Below are 22,208 nucleotides of genomic sequence, written 5' to 3'. Positions count from 1 at the left end.
CAAAGGTGAAGGCAGTGTCTCTGTATCGAATGGCTTTGCAACATGATTTACAGTCAACCTCGGGCCTTTTCAGTAATGTGTCGTAGCGTGTATGGCATTAAAGCAACAAATATGTGTCGACTGAGCATCCCTAAAGCCGCTGACGCATGTTCCCTTCTTTTGGCACTCGTCCCAGCCTAACAACTGGGGCCATATTCGATCTGTCACTGCCATGTGTTTGCTCTCATCATATCACATGGGTCTGATGTCACTCAAAAGCCCGCATCCTACTGCATGCCTCTTGGCATCGCTGTGGGCACTCTGAGCTTAGCAGGTCCGCACTAATGAAGTCAACAAATTTAATGGCTGTCGATGTTGTCCGTTACAACGGCACTGTTCTGAATGCTACGTCGGTGCTCAGATAAGATAGCTGCAAAAGCATGGGTTGAAAAGCATACACTTCCATTTGGACTATGCAAATGTCCCCCGAAGGACACTGACTTGATTCCTAGTGACCGTAACAAATTCAGAGGTCAAATTTGACGGTGATGCTTGGGGGAAGTGCAGATTTTGTCTTCTGATTGTAGCTGTCAGTGTTCAGTATAGGTTTGCAGCTAATGAAGATTTTTAATAATTATCTAGTCTCAGACTAGTGAAACAATTAGTCGAATAATCGAATAACAACTACCGTAAATTCCGGGCTATAAGCCGCTACTTTTTTTCCAAACCTTCAACCCTGCGGCTTATTCAGTGATGCGGCCAATTTATGTAATTTCTCTAACAGCCGCCAGCGGCGCTCGAGTACAAAAAGTAAGATTTAGACCGGTGGAATATATGCGCCGAGGAAGACTGCAACTTCTTAGCTTGCGCACAAATTAAATTAGCGTAGACATATCCTCATCATGCAAATTGCAAAAAGAAAGGCACATGACATAGCTTTCAAGCTAAAAGCAAACCAGCAGTCCGATAAAGAAGGAAACAGAGCTACTGCACGTAAACTTCACTTTGCGAGCGTGTTGCTAGCGTGTTTTTGAATAAAGGAGCGTGGGACGACGTCTATATGACAAGGTCTCTTTCCTATACTGGGGAAGACGACTTTGATGACGTCAGTTATAAGGAGGAAGATGAGGATGGCTTACCGGGGTTTCTACAAGTATGGTATGTTTTTTTTAACAGACCCGTTTACTGTGTTGCGAGCGTGTTTCTAGTAGCGTTTTGCTACCCTTCACAGGCACGGTTTGGGATGAAAGTTATAATATTATAATTAAAGCTTTGAAATCTCTCTCGGTGTACCGTCTTTCTTTGTAAATATGTGTAACCGATGTATAATATGTATTTGGGCCTGTATATTTTTGTAATGTATTTATTTGAGACACTTATTCTGATATGTTTTGCGAATTAAAAAAGAGGGGCGGAGCAAACGCGGGCTGACGGGAAGTGGGGTAAAGGTGAGTGAGACCTGTTGTCGCGGCGGACAATAGTGGATATATATTTTTCCCACCCTTACCTTTGGAAATATAGACCTTTTTTCCTTGGATTAGTTTAAACGGGTACCCGGACTCTGCAGGTCTGCATCAAACCTTAAGTACCGTTAGGATTTTCTGTTCATTTTGCCGGCTGTGGTTTTTGGACTGTGTACTTTATACAGTATTCAGTTACAATCGCGGGTCTCAAAGCCGGGTTTGGGCTAAATTTGTGATTGCGTTACATGTTTTAATGTGGGCGCATGCGGCTTATATACAGGTGCGGCTTGTGTAAGTACAAAATCGGTTTTCCTCTTAAAATGTGGTGGGTGCGGCTTATAATCAGGTGCGCTCTATAGTCCGGAATTTACGGTACATAAAAAAACAAATGTAGAGTGCATTTTGTAAAGTATATTCAGTGGTCAACTGCAAAGTCTGTAACAAAAGTACTTCTCAACAGTTTAAAATCAAACATTTTTAACAACTAACTTTTGTTGTTTCTTTAAAAATCAAGAACCGGAGTTTGTTTTTCGGACAGGATACATTTAATTGTAACTACATTTGTCAGGCACAGTCTGGCCGAACACTCAAGCTCTCTTTTATAGAGAAATAAACGCGAAGAAATGTACAATGCATGCTATCAAAACCGCATTGGCTTGAATGTTATTTGAATCTTACAGAGGGAAGTCAGACTCGGTTTTATTTAACTTTCCGACTGTTCTCTTTAAATGTTCGTGCATCATTGAGGTACTGCCATGATAAACAAGGTTTGCTTTGCAAACTTTGCAAGTAGTCTTTTTATTCGGCTTTTTAGGCTCCCAAACTTTCTAAATTTACTTGATGTTGACGCCAGCATTTATGTATGTTACCGCTCGAGACAGAGATGCTATAGAACATGAGCGACTCTCAGCAGAGATTATAAACATCTAAGATGCCTCACGCTGTTGGCAAAATAGAATAGAATAGAATAGAATAGAATAGACCTTTATTGTCATTGTTACAAAATGGGTTAACATATTGTGACAACGAAATTGGGCATGACTCTCCAGTTTTACACATTCACAGTGAGGTATGAGCCAAGAAGATAAAGGAACAGAGAAGATAAGGTTATAAAACAAGGGGGATAAGGCTATAGTTATAATTTACATGGTATTTACACAAGAAATGTCGGCATGTGGGATGTTACATACAGTGTTATCGTGATACTGTTGGTATCGTAAGGGTTGTGCAATATTGCATTGGTGCAAAGTCATCATAAAAATGTGTCTGACGACGCATTATATGTTATCGGTTTTGCTGACAACGGCCACCAATCGCTGCAGCAATATTGGTAAATCGAAGCGGAACATATATAGCATAAAGCCAACCGATCGTTTCAAATGGATGCTCACCGGCAACTTTATTGTGTTGTGCAATTTACTATATTTTCCAGAGGGATGGGTGAGTACCAATATCAGCCTTTTTCATTGCAGCTCCTTTTGTATCTTTCTGTCTGTTTGTTCTCTCTCTCGCTCTCTCTCCCTCTTACGGCTCCAAAGATACGTTTTCTTTTTTGGGGGGGGTCCAATATGGATCTTACAACATTTTGGGTCGCCTCTGGTTTAGCCAATCATTATGCGGAACTGTAACTTTGGACTTTGGGGTTATAACTCGAGGCTTGCACTTTTGTGACTTAGTCTCACCTCTGCTCCCTAGTAACTTGATCATACTTAGAGAGACATTATTTTGTCTTTTCTAATCTTCGAAGCCATGTACTTTTTCCGCTGGCGAGTAAAGATCAAAGCAGCATGGTTTTGCACATAAGACGAGTGCAAAGAATGAGGATTTGGGCCTAATTGAAGGCAGATGCCCCTCAGCGTGCTCTCCCCCAGTTTCTCGGATTTCAACTTTTCATAAAAGCCCAGCCGCAGAACATTCCCTCCAGAGTCGCAAACACTTGCATGGTTTCAGGTCTCGTAGTCGTCTGAAAGTACTCTAACCTCGGCTCTCCGAGCCGTGCTGCTTCGACTCTGCTCGAGCAAACATCAGCTGACTGCTTGGAAAGCTATTTACTGGCTATCACATTACAACAGTGAAGCGACCGAGCCAAGATAATCATCTTTCCTCTATTGGTCAATGAACAGTTGTATGGTACTGATTTGATGTCTCTAATTTAAATGTAGAAAGAAGTGAGTGATTCATTGATGCACAATTTTACTCTTTAAACCAATTAAAGAAGTTTATATGGTTAGAAAATGGGTGCCTCAAATAGTTCTCTTAGGGACAGGGATATAGTGATTACTTATGTGGCTCTACAAACTGGCTTAGACCCACACGACTTAGACCCGGTGTTGTTTGCCTTGAAACGCAAGTCAAATCAAGGCCCGCGGGCAAAATCCAGCCTTTTGTGAATGTTTACTTCGGCCCCCTAGATTATCTTGATTCACTCTTGTATTATACACAGTGTTGCCCACTTGCAAGATTTAGTGAACTACAGCAGCCAGGCGAGAGTGTGTTCCCCTCATGGCAACTAATTTTATACTGTGTTTAAGCTATAATACAAGGCTAAAATGAGATGCAAGTGCATTAATAAGTTATCTACACAAATATTGAATATTTATTTGTTGGATTCCAGGTGCTTAAAGTTTTCACAGCATTTTTTTCAAGGAAGGTTCTGGTAGTGAGCATGTTTTGTCTTGCACTGCCTCTTGGTACTATATTCTTTAAAAACAGCCACAGTCTCTAAGCAAATTAGGGAGGCGCAGTTGTTTCAAATTTCTGTATAAACTAATACTCAAATTTCTACGTGCCCTTAAAGCAGTGTCCCTCACAATCAACTTTCCTTTAAAATAAATAAATAAATAAATAAATGAATGAATATATATATATATATGTATATATATATATATATATATATATATATATATATATATATATATATATATATATATATATATATATATATATATATATATATATATATATATATATATATATATATATATATTTATGTATATGTTTTTTTTTTTTTACAGTCGCCATGTCGGAAATGGGGTGGGCCAAGGGCTAGGTGGGCAAGGTGGCCAAGGGCCTACAGCCATCATCTTGTGAAATGGTGAATTTTTTGTACAAATGTCTTTTATACTGCGATCAACATTACTGATGGGCCACATCTTATTAATTTCATGACAGAGGCTGCGGGCCAGAAAAATGTGATCATAAACCCTAACTGGGCTGGAATTTGGACATGCCTGGCCCATATTCTATAAAACAAAAACGCTTTACATATCTAGCTACTCACTGGCGTCTTTGTCCAATAAGGTAAATATTTTGTCAAAGTATTAATTTAAAGTAAAAAGTGCACTAAGCGTGAGATTCATTTCATGCCAAAGGACATCTAATATTTTTTCAAATAATTGTAATTCTACATCTAAAATTAGCCCAACAGCATTTTTTTGTAAAAAAACAAAAATCAATAGCCATTCAGCCAAGTCAAGTCGGGATAAGCCAAGGAGTGTTAGCTCTTAACACACACTCAAGCATTTCCAACCCGGAGAAATGTGTTAGTCATTACGTCCTGACCATGTTTATTGAATAAAACTCCATTTAAGCGTTGTGTTTATGCACAGTCAGAAACACTCAAATCGTACATCTCTGCACACACAACCATTTGTGTCGTTTCTACTTGATGTAAAACATCTGTAAGAAATATGGATTTAGTTATACTAGTATTACTCATGTGGAAAATGGGTAAGGTGTTATTATTCAAATCCATCACTTAAAAAAATAACTGTCATGTAACTTGAGGACAGAGTATAAATACAACGCAGGTTTTTTTGTCTCGCTTCTTTCTTAACAGCAGTCATACTGCTCCGCTTGACAATTTTGAGTCATTCGTATAAGCATGTACTGTATATATACTAGTGTCAAGACTAATGAGTTATAAAGGAATGTGTTCCTGAAATGCAATTACGTTTCTCTGTGACAAGTACTGTAACGCAATATTAATAACATTTTCTACAGATACTGAGGTCTCTTCATAGTATGTTCCTGTTTTACTCCCCTACTCATTAAAAACAGATTATGTATTACAGTGTCCTCTAGTTGCTTAATACTCCTGCTTCTCTCACGTTGTAAAATATAACCCTCGATCCGCCAGAAACAGCAATTGAAGGGTGGGCGCGTTTATATTTACATACAAAATAAAACTGAATACAGTTAAAGTGGTGCCATTTTAAGCGAAGAGTGTGAGGAGGCAGAATTTAACGATGTTCACCCTACCATGTACAGTATGCTAGCATTGTATCCAAATTTATAACTATAAAATAAAATACATTAATACTTTGCTGCATCTTGGTTTTCTTATGTTAGTTTCGCTACCTTGCGGATTTTCATCATGCATTGTGTTCTGCATTCTGATTGGCTAAACAAAGGAAGATGCTTTCTACTGCCAATAATACGGACCTCTCCACCTGCCTAATCTGCTCTGGAGCTACATGCGGGTCTTTGACACTCCCTAGGGGCTCCTTTGCACTTTTTAAAAACATTTGATAATGGAAAGATATATGGTTTATGTAGGAAAGATGGGAAGTTGAATGCAGTTTTACCACAACGTCCACAAGATGACGGCGAAGTATCCTATAAAAAATAATGGATTACATAGTTGTGCGGCTAAATAATTTTTAAATTAACAGAAGTTATTTGTAAAACCAAAAACTTTTATAAAGTACAGTACTTTTCTTTGTTAAACAAATAATTGAGCAAGTAAATTGTTACTAAGTGAAATAAAGGTTTGTACTCTGCGGGTTTTAATTATCGCAGGACGTTTTTGGAACGGCACCCCTGCGGAAAACGGGGGATTACTGACCTCAATTCAGAGGGTCAGTTTGTATGCCCATACTGTATTTGGTTGTGTGTCACCAATAGTGAATGGTAGGTAGGAAGGGATGTGGATTAAACAGGAACAACAAACAAACTGAAATTCAATAGGGCAAACCTAATCACAGTATGCCGGGAACGTGCACTACATTTTGGTCTTTTTATTTTTGCAATACACTATGCCAGGAGAAAAAAACAAAACACATTGAACAGTACACAAAAACCCAAAGGAGGTCTTCAAGAGGTTTGGAGCCTAGAGACAAAATTGATATGGAGTGGTGTACCCAATTTACTCTATTCATTTTATTATTTGGCCATTTTATATCAATCGGGGTCGGTTTCTATGCGAGCATACAGGATAATTTTTTAACTAGAGACCATTGCTACTTCACGCTTCAGTTATTGCTGGTTCACTCCTTTGCAGATTTTGAAATGATTGATTTTGTCTTTGTTTTAATTGATATCATTGCATTGTGCATTTTTTTCAGTGCTCTGTGTTGGGCAGATGTGACTGTGTGCACTTAGCTCATATCTAAAGCTGAGTTTGCTTTTGCCAAATGTCCTCCAAATTTGTGTTTAATATTGTATAATGACAATATTAATGAATTAATGACAAACATTAGTGCAGCTGGTATTATGTGTTGTGTGCTATCATTTGTAGATTTATCATTGTTTCTGGTTACAGTCGTATACTTTCAGTCGGTAGTGTTTTTTTCCTTTTTCCCTGAAAAATGTTTTTGCAAGAAACTGCTAATTTTATTGTGATTTTTATTTATTTATGTATTCATTTATTGCTACTAAATGTTATTGGTCTTCTTTTTATTGCACTGTTGTTTGTAATGTTATTCTTTTTTATTCACAAACATTTCACTATTATTATAACTTAGGCCAGTCCCAAAGGACTACGTTGTAATTTTTTTCTCTTGGCTTTAATGTGGATGGTCTTTGACATTTTCTTTTCCCTTTAAAGCCTTTATTACATGTTTACCCTTGAGTGTCATGTCTAATCTCGTTGGATACAATATTTCACAACGTTTATATCAAAAACAATGAAGATGATTTTATTCTATTTTCATAAATAACAGCAAAATCGATAAACGTACGTGTGGTTTTATGGGGTACTGCAACTCCCGACCACCGACCGCTCCAAGCCGCCAATCCAATCTTCAATTGGCCCAATGCTGGGCCATTTGCTGGTCGGTACAAAATTAACCTTTCGGGGTAAATCTTCAATCTATAATGATTGTTTCAGTAATTGGTCTCCTTAGTTTATTTTTGCCTTTGACTGAACCGATGTGACTAAGAGATAGACTAAGAAAAAAGGATTAAAGCGAAAGGGAGCCACATAGTCCAAATCAAGCAGAGTCAAAAATGACATCTCCATATTAAGGCCTGTGTTGCCGGTGTCAGTTCTAATTTCTGCAAGCCTGTGGGGAACCGAATGCAACCAGGCAGCACGGGCCTCATCTCGTTCCTCCTCCATTTTGAATCAGGGCCGGCAAATCCCAAGCTGCGGGGAAAGGAATATTACTGGCAAATTGGTTTTAGATTAAAGGAGGTGGGGAGGCATCCTGCTTTCTCAGCTCTTTCCCAGGTGAACTTAATCTAATTTCATTAAAGAGATGAGGACGGATGATCACTTATGTTGAAACATTAAGCCGATCCATTTTTCTCAACCATATAAACGCTGTCATGAGTTGACAGCGGCTTGGAACGTGGCCTGTTTGTTGCATTATATTAATCTCAGAAAATGATTTGCATATTTTTAACTCAAAAAGGTTGGTGTTTCTGAAGAAAATATGCAGTTAATGAGGATGGCAACGTGGATTCTAACAGTGGGAGGGAAATATAAACATTTTTTTAAAGCGTTTTTTTTCTAGGAGGACAAGCGTGACGCAAACTAACGCTTTCCGTTGCTGTAAAAATGTAAGAAATACATATTACATTTTAACTTCGCAGCGCTACTATGCAAGTAAAAGACGTAAGGGAAAACAGCTCCTTTGCTTCTTTTTTTTCTGTCTGCTGTGTTTCCTGTGAGAGCACAGCAAGCTCCGCCCCTTTTCACTCTGCACTCTTGATTTCAACACAGAAGTCACATTCAACGGGTAAGCGCACAGTGCTGTCATAAGCACTTTTTAAGTAACAAAGTCGCTTTTTTTAATAATATTTCTGATTTTTGTCAGTATATATGACACTTGGGGATATTATTTATGTTTTGTCGCTCAGGCCTGAGGATGGCTGCTTTTACTTTATTATGCGCATTCTATTTTGTTGTTTTTTTTTTAATCCTAAAATAATAAATGACATCAAAAATTAGATTCATTTCTTGCATGTCTTTATCAAAGAAATGAAACATACTGTAAATTGTTTTCATTGGAATAACGTCAGCACGGCGGCGCAGTGGTTAGCGCTTGTGCGGCACAGTTCATGTCATGGGAACCTGTCGTGGGTTCAAATCCAGCTCCAGACTTTCTGTGCGGAGTTTGTATGTTCTCCCCGTGCTTGCGTGGGTTTCCTCCGGGCACTCCGGTTTCCTCCCACATTCCAAAGACATGCATTTCAGGTGAATTGGCCGGTCCAAATTGTCCCTAGGTGTGAATGAGCGAATGAGTTGTCTGTCCCTGTGTGCCCTGCGATTGGCTGGCAACCAGTTCAGGGTGTCCCCTGCCCACTGCCCGATGATTGCTGGGATGGGCTCCAGCCCCCCGCGACCCTACTGAGGATAAGCGGTACGGCTAATGAGATGAGAGATGAGATGAGAATAATGTCAAACTTGACAAGGTATCCTACAACAGAGTATTCACATCGTGCATCATTCACTGCTCAAAACTTTAATAGTAGGCTAATATGGATAATATACTGTATATACATAAAGGAGGTGTTGTATTCATTAGAAGGCCCATTCATTAATTATTTTTCCGGCCTCTGACACATTTTTGTTTTTTTGGGTCCAATATGGCTCTTTTAACACTTTGGGTTGTCAATCCCTGATCTAAGCCATGGGTCTTGAACGTATGGCTTGCGAGTCAGGTGTGGCTCTTTTCAAGAGTACCTGTATATTTGGCTCAGAGATCACATTCACTGTTATAGTGCAGTTCGGCTGGATGTGCAACAATGCATTTCTACCACTAGCGGCAGATGCACTGTAGCATTTTTCTACATTTAAGGCATGTAAGGAGTAGGGCTGCACCAACGAACCAATACAATTTATTAAAACTGTTTAATAAAGGCGGTGACAATGAATTTAATCATCAATTTGCTGTGTCACTCCATTGATGCGTCACCTAGCACTTTATCCATTCATCCATCCATCCATCCATCCATCCATCCATCCATCCATCCATCCATTATCTGCACCACTTATGCTCAGTAGGGTCGCGGGGGTGCTGGAGCCCATCCCAGCTATTTCAGGCAGTGGGCAGGGGACACCCTGAACTGGTTGCCAGCCAGTCGCAGGGCACACAGTGACAGACAACTCACTCGCTCATTCACACTTAGGGAAAAATCAGACCGGCCAATTAACCTGAAATGCATGTTTTTGGAATGTGAGGAGGAAACCTGATGGCAGGAGGCGTTCTCGAGCCTTCTTTAATGGTAGCTTCTGAACTAGATTTTCCTTTACACAAGGAGCAAGATATTTGTTAAAAAAATGGTGTATGAATGCTTGAACAAAGAGGTCTATAGTGTAACTAATTACAGTCGGGGCACATCTGGAAGGAACAGCCTGATGAAGTCAATGCCTGAAAACTGCTGTAGTCAGGTGGTGAACCATGAATGGCTGATTTGTTTTCATGGTTACAAGTGGGCACCTGTCTTGGCAAAACTCAGCACAAAACGATCACTACCCATTTAGCTTGAGTGCTAACTATTACAAATGAAAGCCCTCTTAGTGAGAGAAATAAATTGTTTTACTCTTCACTGATCTTTTTTAGATAGCTGGTCTTACGAATGTCACCCGTTCACTAAATTTCACAGCAATTTCTGGGAATTAGTCCCGTTTCAGAAAATACATTTGAAGCTATACCCAGGAGTTGTTTCATTCAATTTCACACAATAAACCAGTATCACCCTTTTATTATTACCATATTTAGATGTGTATAACGTGCACTAGTGTATAACGCGCATCCCAATTTTGTTTATTAATAATCAGTTTGAAATTTTATTTTCCTTTTTCTCAGGTCAAAGTCTGTGTTTGGATGCAATGGTAATCAAACTCAGGTCATGGCTGTGCATGCGCTAAATCCTAACCACTGATGACACAAGAATAGGTATCAGATTTCAACTCGTTGTCTCAATATTTTTGATTTCCAATGAAATATCATATTTACCGGACTATAAGGCGCACCTAAAAACAAAAAAAGCCAGAAATCTGAAAGTTTGCATTATAATCTGGTGTGCCGCATAAACCGGAAATGCAGTAAATAAAATCAGCTTTAATGAATGAATCAATTCAATTTAGCAGTGAACCAGATTTTAAAATATTTATGTTCTGTGAAATACGTTGGGGTTTTTTTTGTGTTTAATTTGAGATTTTTCTTTTTAATTTCAATTGCAAGGCAGCACGGCGGCGCAGTGGTTAGCGCTTGTGCGGCACAGTTCATGTCATGGGAACCTGTCGTGGGTTCAAATCCAGCTCCAGACTTTCTGTGCGGAGTTTGTATGTTCTCCCCGTGCTTGCGTGGGTTTCCTCCGGGCACTCCGGTTTCCTCCCACATTCCAAAGACATGCATTTCAGGTGAATTGGCCGGTCCAAATTGTCCCTAGGTGTGAATGAGCGAATGAGTTGTCTGTCCCTGTGTGCCCTGCGATTGGCTGGCAACCAGTTCAGGGTGTCCCCTGCCCACTGCCTGGAGATGGCTGGGATGGGCTCCAGCCCCCCGGCGACCCTAATGAGGATAAGCGGTACAGCTAATGAGATGAGATGAGAATTTCAATTGCAAACCTCGCTTTTAGTATAGTTTTAAACTTCATTCGCGGTGCACATTATATATGAAACTGATAACAAAGAAATATTTTGAAGGTAGGCCTTATAGTCCGGAAACGATGGTAGTAAAGTTCCGTCATACAGTGAAGAAAGGCACAAGTAAACTAGTTGTATTTCAGCAGAGATATAAAATATAAATTGGAAAGATTTAGATTTGATTCAATTTTAATCATGCATTTTCTTATTTTACGATAAAAAACTAAAACTATCTTGAGAAGTATTCGACTTAAAAAGAGCAAACCTTTTTGATAACGTCGTCAGATTTGATTGAGTTTTTTTGCAATGCGTGCACTCTATTTGAAATCTTGCTTTTTGGTGCATGTGTACAATAGTCCCGTTTGCATATAGAACTGCAGGTATAATAGAAGCATCCATGGCTTCCTTTACCATATGCAGTGGCACTGAGCCGATGCAAGATGACTGACAGGCTTGTGACGTGACATGCGTGCGTCAACTAGCTGGCAGCCTTGTTTTTTTTTTTTTACTCCAATAAAGAAAAAAATGAATATTGACGTGCCCATCCACACATAATGTAAATTGGGCCTCCTATCAATGTATTATTTATGGGGAACACAGTAGATGCTTCAACAGAACTGGGAGCTAAGCTTACAGCGGATTAGGCATGCTATCTCATTCATTTACCAGGGAGTAATTGCTAAATTGCAAGGGGATTCGAATGTAGTGCAGGTCCCTGAAGGCGTCGCATCTTGTAAGCAGGTGGCTGCCACCAACCAACCATGTGCTAAAACAAACAGACCGTGGCCTGAGTGACTGACTACATCTGTCAAATGACAGAGTTAAGATTTGATGATGTGACAACTAACATTTGGTAGGATATTTGCATAAAACTCTTAAAGCTGCAATGCAAGTATAAGTATGACCATCTTTTCCATGCAGTTACCTGAAGGTAAAGATTACTGCCTGATGAACATATACCAGGGGTGGGATAAATCAGGAACGTCAGACTTTTAAATCCGGCTTGTTAAACAAAAATGCTACCCAAATACTAGTAGTGCTATACTAAATTACAGAAATAACCCTACAAAGATACTACTACAGAAATACTAGTACAATAATACTACAAAACAGTACTACAAAACACTGCAGAAATACTACAAAGCTTTAAAAAAAAAACTATTGTAATGCTACAAATATACTAGAACATTAATACTACATAAATACTAGAAAACCAAATGTTCAAATTAGGGCTTGATCGGACATACTGTAATATATTATTTTGCTTGAATTCTGAAAAGAAAAAGGAAACACAACAAAAATGCTACAAAGATATTAGTACAGTAATACCATGATAAAAAAAATACTTCTCCACAAATACTACAACAGAAATCCTACAGAGAAACTGCAAAGGTTCTATAAATACATCTACATTAGTAATACAGAAACACTACAAAACTAAATATTACATTTTGACTTGAAAACCCAATTCATTATTTTGCTTTAATACTGAAAAATAAATTTACAGATATGCGATAAAAACGGGTACAGTAATACTATAATATGAAAAATAATTACTAGAGAGATAGTACTACAACAATATTACAAAAATACTACCATTGAAATACTATTGCAGAAATGCTACAAAGTTCTACAAAATAACACTACAGTACTGTAATACTACAAAAATACTGCTACAGAAATACTACCCCAACAATACTACAAATACACTAGAACAGATATACTACTAAACATACTACAGAAATACTGCAAATGTTCAACAAAATAAAACTACAGTAATACAACAAAAATACTACAAAAGCAATACTACAAAAATACTCCAAAACTAAGTATCAAATTATGTTCTTAAGATTGGGACCTGTTTTAATTCTTAGTGTTTCCAAACCAAATTGAAACCAATCTCTGTAAAAACAAATGTAAAAAATCTCGAAAATATGTCAAGGTCTGTTGTATTTTCATTAATAAATGCAAATGAGAAAAATGTCATAATTCCAGGCCAATTTTATTCAACCCAGCGTGGCCCGCAACTCCAAAAATTGACATCTACAATTTTTAGGCATACATACCAATCAGTAGTAACAGACATTAAATATTCTTTACTTCCCTCCGTTTCGCATGTGCAAGCTCAAACCAGCCCAAAATCTTGTAAGAGTGACAGAATATCGCATCTATTTTCACCCCACCTCTTCACTTCCAAATGACATTTTTTTTTGCCTGGTGCACAAACAAAGAAAGCAGTCTTACCTTGTTGTCAATGTCACTCTCACTGTCACACTACAAGACAAAAGAACACAGAAAACATAAGGAATTATTCATTTGACTCCCTATGCAGCTCATAATCAATGCCGATGCATTATTTTTTTTTTTTTTGGCAACCACCTCTCATTCATCGAAAGTGTTCAAAAAACGACAAATGATAAACGAAGGAATTAAAAAGTTGACGTTTGTGAGATGCTTTTGTCTTTGAGTAGCAAGAGACAGAAAACTGGGGTTTCTACCACACATTGAATGTTGTACACAATCCTTCTACACCAGTGTTTGGAAAATTACAACCTGTGGGCCACATGAGGATATATATATATATATATATATATATATATATATATATATATATATATATATATATATATATATATATATTATATCTCTGCTGAAATACAACTAGTTTACTTGTGCCTTTCTTCACTGTATGACGGAACTTTACTACCATCGTTTCCGGACTATAAGGCCTACCTTCAAAATATTTCTTTGTTATCAGTTTCATATATAATGTGCACCGCGAATGAAGTTTAAAACTATACTAAAAGCGAGGTTTGCAATTGAAATTCTCATCTCATCTCATTAGCTGTACCGCTTATCCTCATTAGGGTCGCGGGGGGGCTGGAGCCCATCCCAGCCATCTCCAGGCAGTGGGCAGGGGACACCCTGAACTGGTTGCCAGCCAATCGCAGGGCACACAGGGACAGACAACTCATTCGCTCATTCACACCTAGGGACAATTTGGACCGGCCAATTCACCTGAAATGCATGTCTTTGGAATGTGGGAGGAAACCGGAGTGCCCGGAGGAAACCCACGCAAGCACGGGGAGGACATACAAACTCCGCACAGGAAGTCCGGTAGCTGGATTTGAACCCACACAGGAGGCTCCCAAGACCTTAGAACTGTGCCGCACACGCGCTAACCACTGTGCCGCCGATTGGCTGGCAACCAGTTCAGGGTGTCCCCTGCCCACTGCCCGATGATTGCTGGGATGGGCTCCAGCACCCCCGCGACCCTACTGAGGATAAGCGTTGCAGCTAATGAGATGAGATATATATATATAATAGTGCTTGAAGTCAAGTCATGTTTATTTGTATAGCCCTTAATCACAGAGACTCAAAGGGCTGCGCAGATCAAAGACTATTGCAAACTATTATTACAGACTATTATGACAACATCCCCTCATCTAAAACCTACATGAGGGCGAATATTATGTTAAAAATGTTTTAGGTGCCAACTTTGTCCATATTGTACCTTTGTCTGTAAACAACGAAAACACCACTATAGAAAAATTACAGAAATACTAGAAAGTTACTACAAAATTAAAAATCAAATTTAGTGCTTGAAAACAGGGAACAAATAAATTATTTGGCTTTTATTATGAAAAGAAAATACTATAGAATTGCAACCAAAATACTACTATAATACATAAATAGTAGTACAGAAATATTCAAACAGAAATACTACAACAATAAAACTAGAGTAATGCAAAAATACGACAGAAGTACTTCAAAATTACAGAAATACTAAAGAAATACCACTTCAGTAATACTAGAATGCAAAAAAAAACTAGTACAGAAATTAAAAAAAAAATCATGTCATGTTTATTTGTCTCATCTCATCTCCTCTCATTAGCTACACCGCTTATCCTCAGTAGGGTCGCGGGGGTGCTGGAGCCCATCCCAGTAATCATCGGGCAGTAGGCAGGGGACACCCTGAACTGGTTGCCAGCCAATCGCAGGGCACATGGGGACAGACAACTCACTCGCTCATTTACACCTAGGGACAATTTGAACCGACCAATTCACCTGAGATGCATGTTTTTGGAATGTCGGAGGAAACCGGAGTGCCCGAGGGAAACCCACGCAAGCACGGGGAGAACATACAAACTCCGCACAGGAAGTCTGGAGCTGGATTTGAACTCACGCAGGAGGTTCCCAAGACATGAACTGTGCCGCACATGCGCTAACCACTGCGCTGCCGTGCTGCCCATGTTTATTTGTATAGCCCCTAATCACAAAGAGTCTCAAAGGGCTGCACAGATTATCACGAATCACAGACTATTATGACAACATCTCCTGATCTAAAACCTACGTGAGGGCAAGGAAAAACTCAAAAACTTCAACATGAGGAAAATGAAGAAACCTTGAGAAGCGACCGCACATTAACAAAAAAATAAATAAAATAAAAATATTAAATAATTCAAGTATAATATAAAATAAAACTAAAAGCAAAATGATGACCAGGCTGCAATGGATGTTGCATTTACAAACAATAAAATAAAAAACAAAAACAAAAAAATAATTAAAGTATGATACAAAATAAAAATCAAATCAAAAGGATGCCCAGGTTGCATGGGATGTAGCATTAACAAACAATGCGTAGATATTGTCAATATGAAATATAGGTCATTCAACTACAAAGATATTACTACAGAAATATTAAAAGAAAAATATTATGACATAAATACTACAAAATAATACAACAATGGAAATACTTCCAACTCGAGGTAAGATCTTGGCCCAAACCTGGCCCGAATTCAGCCCAAATCTGGACAGCATGCACTTACTTTTACTCAAGGATTTATTTAGATAATTTTTACTTCTACTTGAGTAATATTTTTTTGAAGTAACAGTACTTTTACTTGAGTAACACACTTTGTTATTGCAGTTCAGCACCGAAATGCGCACTTCAGCGCTGAACTTTTATTATTCAGATAACTCTTTCATAAAGAACATGCTTACCAAACTAGCAGTTAAACTCAAAATCCCTAAATCCAAAGAAATTTTCGTCCTTGGTGTCACGGTATAGAATGCCCTGCTTCCTCTTTTCACCTCTATGTCCCCTCAGACGTCATTTTCGCTTCTCGGCAATAGCTTACAAGATTTACAAACTTTCTTTTGCTTTTCGGCCAAATATTTTACTATTTGCATCTTGCAATCTGCAGAATATGATATGATTAAATTTCATTTTGCTGCACTCTGGCACTGCACATCAAAGTGCACACTTAATTGGAGGGACTCGACTGTAAGTAAACCCCAGGCTGCTGACTGCAGCCAAAACGAATGCTTTCGTGTCAAACTACGCACGGCACTGAAGTAAAACTTCGGGCTTCGGTCCCTCAAATCAAATTAATCGGTCAGGTTCGGGCGGGTTAAGGTTTATATGCCCACGGGCTGGGTCGGGTCAGGCTGGATTTATTCAGGCCTGATCTTACATCTGCTTTGAAATTATTTCTAAAGAAATAATAAAATATACTACAACAGTAATACTAAATTAAAAAATACTACTAGAGAAATATTATGAAATAAATATGACAGAAATACTAAAAAAATAAAACTATAGTGATACTACAAAACTTTATTGCATGAACAAGTAATAAAGGAATATATATATATATATATATATATATATATATATATATATATATATATATATATATATATATATATATATTATTTTTGCATTAATTTTGAGCATTTTTCTGAATATAAAGAAATTGAACATGAAGATTTCTGCATGTATATCTATCCATTCTTAAATGAAAAAAATTGGATTGGTCTCCAGGACCAACCTCTCTAAATAGTTGCCCACTCCTTTTCTACACTTTCCGTTATTTTATAATGACTTCACATTCAGTTGCTGCTTGTCCTTTAGCCTTATAACTGTGCTTTTCAAATGGACAATAGTCTGAAGGACACAGAGCTACCACTGTCTATGTCCTTAGAGTTTATTAAATGTGGTATTTACCAATCTACCTTGTGACGAATACCAGTCTTTAAGGGGCAATCTCATCTCTAAAACGCTAAAGAACCTTAATCACAAGGTAGCTTCAAAAAATGCCTTATCTGGTATGTTCAAAGGACAAATTGTCCTCCATTTAACCAGAAATTGAAAGCATTAGTCTTGCTGGCATAACCGAGGTCTTCAGGTCGTCATCCCTGAAACGCCCACAGAAAGAAAACATTGTATACACGAATAAAAGTTATTTGATTCTGTGAAAAAGGAACATTTGTTAGACATATTTCACAGTGAAAGCTTCTGTAGATTAAGTAACCTCAGAATAGATTCTCAATTTAATTTCCTTTCATTTCTCTTTTTTGTCACTGATGGATCTTTGTTGTTACCCTTTAAGCACTCTTAACTAAAACTTGTGTAAAGAAGAATGATCGAATAAAGGTCTTTTAAAAAAATTCATAGTCAATTCATAACATTATATGAGTTTTTGGCCACAATGTGCAACTATCTATTCAGAGCAAAAACATCAAAAGATATGTACAGTACTGCGAAAAAGTATTTGCCACCTTTCTAAATTCATTGTATTTTTGCATATTTATCACTGACAAAGGTTTTCCATCATCAAACCAATTTTAATATCGCACTGAGACAACGCAAGAAAATATAACATACAATTTTGAGATGTTAATTTGAATTATTAAGGTCTAAAACAAATCAAAACCTACCTGACCATATGTGAAATAATTAGTCTTTCACAATGCTGTGGGGGAATTATGGCCCACTCTTCTTTGCAAAATTGTTACATATCTGCCATTTGGAGGGTTTTCTAGCATGAACTGCCCATTTAAGGTCACACCACAGCATCTCAATTGGATTTAAATCCAATACTTTTTGGTCAGTGTTTATACCAAGCGATGCTTAATGTGGAAGTTTAGGTTAAACAGTTTTGGTTTTAAAAATACGTCTTTCTCTCTTCGCAACTAGGAGGCACACTTTTAATTCTTATTTTTTCTTGATCAATGGGGTTTTAAAAACAAGTTCTATTGCTGCTGACAACCTGTATACAATTTGTACTGAAAAAGCAGACATTTGGGTTGGTTGTACTGATCCAAATATCGATATTATCGATACAAGGCAAGTACCTGGATTTGATCATAACTATTGTCCTTGGATTTATACTTCACCCCTCCGCAAATTTCCAAAAAGACCACTTCTATATGTAGATTTCTTAGTCCTGCTCTCTCTAACACAGCACCCTCTGCCACTCTCTAAGTTTATGTCTGTTTGGTGACTGACAGGCACACTTTTAGCACCTCTCCTTACTTGGTCTGCTGCTGCCTCTTCTCTGCCAGGTGGGAGAGCGGGAAGAATTTAGGTGCCTAACCGTATCAGAAGCTTAATAAGACAGAGGTAAACGGGGAGCGCAATACATTGTGGAATCTTTCCTTCAAAACCCATAAACACATGTAGAAAGTTCACCACAGCAATGAGCTGCAACCAATTTCTACATTGTTTAAGATGCATTGTAAATATTTAGTAAAAAAAAAAAAAATAAAGTGCCTAAAATATTTGTGCTGCATTTATTGACCCTTGGTTTGGCCATGGTCCAAAAATTTTTGTGTGTGTTTTTTTTTTGCCTTTTTCCCCTTTTATTTGCTTTTTATCGTATGTTTGTCTTGCTGTCGGTCACCCCTCTTGAGGGATATGACCAAGGTAGATAGATAGATAAACGGACTCAAAGGGGTTGGATACATTATTTATTGATCAGGGCATTTTAAAGGAAAACATATTGGTATTGGATTGGTATTGATAAATACTAATAATTATTTACTTAAATCAGATCAATACCAACATTCTCAGTATCGCCCACTCCTAATAGGATCACCTCAATGGAATGCCTACTTTAAAATCCTCAGAACTAATGTCGTAAGTTTTTAACATTTTATTGGTATATGGTAAAAAAATTGGTAATGCAAACTCAGATCTGTTGGTAAAAGCAGCTTATAATAAATTCCTTCCTTCCAATTCCTTTGTTTTTGTCAACATTTTTAAGTTGGTCTTTTTTGTTTTTGTTTTTGGTTTTTTGTTTCTCTCTCTTGTTGGAATCTGGAAAAAGGAGTGGGGTAATGAAACGATAACAGCTTTTTGATGCCATTGTAGTAAGTCAAATCCGTTATCACAGGAGAAAATCAGTGCAAGAGTGCAAAAGACAACATCTCCCCAGAATGGTGTGGTGAACCATTTAGTGCTTATTTGTGGTGGAATCTACAATTCCTTTGAAAAAATCTAACCCTCCTCAAAAATAGTTAAAGGTTATCTAAGGTTATCTTATGTATTTGAGTTTGGACAGTGTTTACACAGAGAGTATTTTGGTTATAAGGGTTTCACAATAATTGGTCAAAAAAACATTTACTTTTTAGTCTCTAAAACACGGCATTTTAAATGTTCCTTATAAGTTCTCTACAGGATACCAAGAACATAATGCCGCCTACAGAAGATAATGCAACACTAATTGCAAATCATAATAATTTATCTTCTACCACTGGAGATAGTGTGACACAGTGAATGCTAGGTCTATGTTCTCCATTATACAGGTAGAGTGACAAAAGAGCTAAAACACACATCGCTACATGTGTTGGAAAGTACATTTTGTGAGAAGCATAAGAAAAACAGGGTGCTCTAGAGAAGAACTGTTTGAGCAGTTCTGTTCTATTGACTTGTGTAGCTGTTTGACATACTTCAGATTACAGTAATAGAATAAACCCTAAACACATTTGTATAGCCATTGCTTGAGTGATGGATTGAAAAAGAGCATCATTTTGTACTTTCTATCTTCAGCATACGCATTTATGATTGTTCAGATCGGCCCTTAACTGTAGACAGCTCCCCAATCAGTGAGACAGATTCAAAGTACAACATACACTATAATATACATCTGGTATATACTCAGACCATTCAGTGGATTCAAATGATATTTTAACCATTTTCAACACTTTACAGTCAGGGGATGTGTTTTTCTGCCTATAATCATGCCATTACCTAGGCAGGCCATGAAGGTGACCTGTAATCTCATATCTGGGAAGAGCGCAGGAGAATGTCATGAATTTTTTGGGCATTTGCTATGCCAGATTCTTGTTGACGTGTACAGCCAAGGCAATAGTCGCTGTGCATCCCTGAACACATTAAAACGACTGGTTCAAATTAATCGCATGGCTCCACTTGTCACACTCTGAGTCAGGCATGAGTTTTGCCACAGGGACAGGAGAAAACCGGCGAGGAACAACAATTGTTCAAAACTGACACTAAAAACGGCTTGCTTCTGAAAATTCGTTCTGACATTTGCCATACAGGATTGAAATAAACAGAAGTGACAAAGTAGGTTATTTTACAAATACATTGAAATAATGGTACATTGTTTGTCTTACAGAAAATATCCTTATGAGTGGAAAGAAAGTATTTTGTAACAAAATGTGTTGCGTCTACCAAGGAAAATTAAAATGATCTATTTTCATCCATCTATCCATCCATCCATCCATTATCCGCACCGCTTATCCCCAGTAGGGTCGCCGGGGTGCTGGAGCCCATCCCAGCCATCTTTGGAAGGTGGGCAGGGGACACCCTGGACTGGTTGCCAGTCAGTCGCAGGGCACACAGAGACAAACAACTCGCTCGCTCATTCACACCTATGGACAATTTGGACCGGCCAATTAACGTGACATACATGTTTTTGGAATGTGGGAGGAAACCGGAGTGCTGGGGGAAACCCACGCAAGCACGGGGAGAACATGCAAACTGTGTACAGGAAAACTGGTAGCTGGATTTGATCCCATGACCTCAGAACTGTGCCGCGGAGCTGCAGATCTCGAGGGTGTTGCTGCCTGATCTCTATTCAATATAACATTGAAGTAAACTTCAAATAATCATTTCTCATTTTAAACATTGTACATGCCTCTGCTTTAAAGGGCAACTTTGTGACTGCAAGCAATATGTGTGGGACCAGAAATATATTCTAATTATGTTTTCAGAATGCCGATTTTGTAGCTCTTTACTTTGGTCTGATTTAGAGAAAATCACAAGTATGAGATACATGAACAAGCTCTCTTCAGTGATGCAATTTAGCTTTTTTGTTTGAATGCAAAACTAAAACTGGTCTTTAATAGTTTCTGGGTGTGCGATCCAAGTTTTTAAAATGTTACTCCAGACTCGTAAAACACAATATAACTGAGGCATTCATGAACTCATAAAAACATGATTTAATATGTGATTTTCTAACTTTGACAAACATTTACAATTTCATCACTTACAATTTAATTTTACCACTTGCTCTGCTCTCCCAAACGCTCCATGGAAAGTTCCAAAAGTGCTGCAAAAGCTCTTATAGCTGTAGGCAATAACACATTTTCAGTAAGTAAGTGTTAACAGACAATTTAACATCTAATGTTTGCAAGATTACCCCAAAAACCACCATCTTAATGACTCATGCCCATTAAATTTGTGTTTAGTTAACGACAACCAACAATTTAGTACTCGCAAGTTGGGATCTTAGTATAAAAGTCCCAACGTCAACTTCAGAATCAGCATCGAAACATAAGCAGATGTCAAGACTGCAGTAGTCCTTTTTGTAAGAGAGAGCATCCAAACCAAACCAGACCTCCTACAGTGAGGTAAAATTGAGGGGAAAATGGTCCATTTAGAGGAAGAGTCCAGTTTTGGGAGAACAACAATTTCCTACAGCAATTTCCCACCTGTGGATACCAACAGGGTATAGAAGTAGTGCTGTGGTTGTGAAACACACCTCTTGGGAAGGCCTAAAATACAGAAAAGGTCTCCTGGGTTCTTGTGAGCAAGAATACTTAAAGGGATGCTACCTAAAACCTTTATATATACTGTACCGTATGTATGCAAATGCCCTCTAATCAATAATGTGGGTTTTAATGTATGCTCACCGAAA

The 22,208-nt window shown here is 38.0% G+C and overlaps 1 protein-coding gene across 5 annotated transcripts in view; it reads right to left on the bottom strand.

Annotated features, from left to right (window-relative positions):
* The window catches only part of fbrsl1 (fibrosin-like 1), a 486,912-nt gene that overhangs the window by 130,047 nt on the left and 334,657 nt on the right, over window positions 1–22,208 (bottom strand). For all 5 annotated transcript variants that reach the window (XM_088335576.1, XM_088335574.1, XM_088335572.1 and 2 more), the window contains exon 6: window positions 13,504–13,533. In XM_088335576.1, coding sequence (XP_088191702.1) covers window positions 13,504–13,533 — 30 coding nt within the window. The remainder of the gene's footprint in view (window positions 1–13,503; window positions 13,534–22,208) is intronic.

Source organism: Urocampus carinirostris, chromosome 5 (genome assembly GCF_059441175.1).
Source record: "Urocampus carinirostris isolate Australia breed hairy pipefish chromosome 5, RoL_Ucar_1.0, whole genome shotgun sequence".
NCBI lineage: Eukaryota > Metazoa > Chordata > Actinopteri > Syngnathiformes > Syngnathidae > Urocampus > Urocampus carinirostris.
This window is presented reverse-complemented; position numbering and strand designations above follow the sequence as displayed.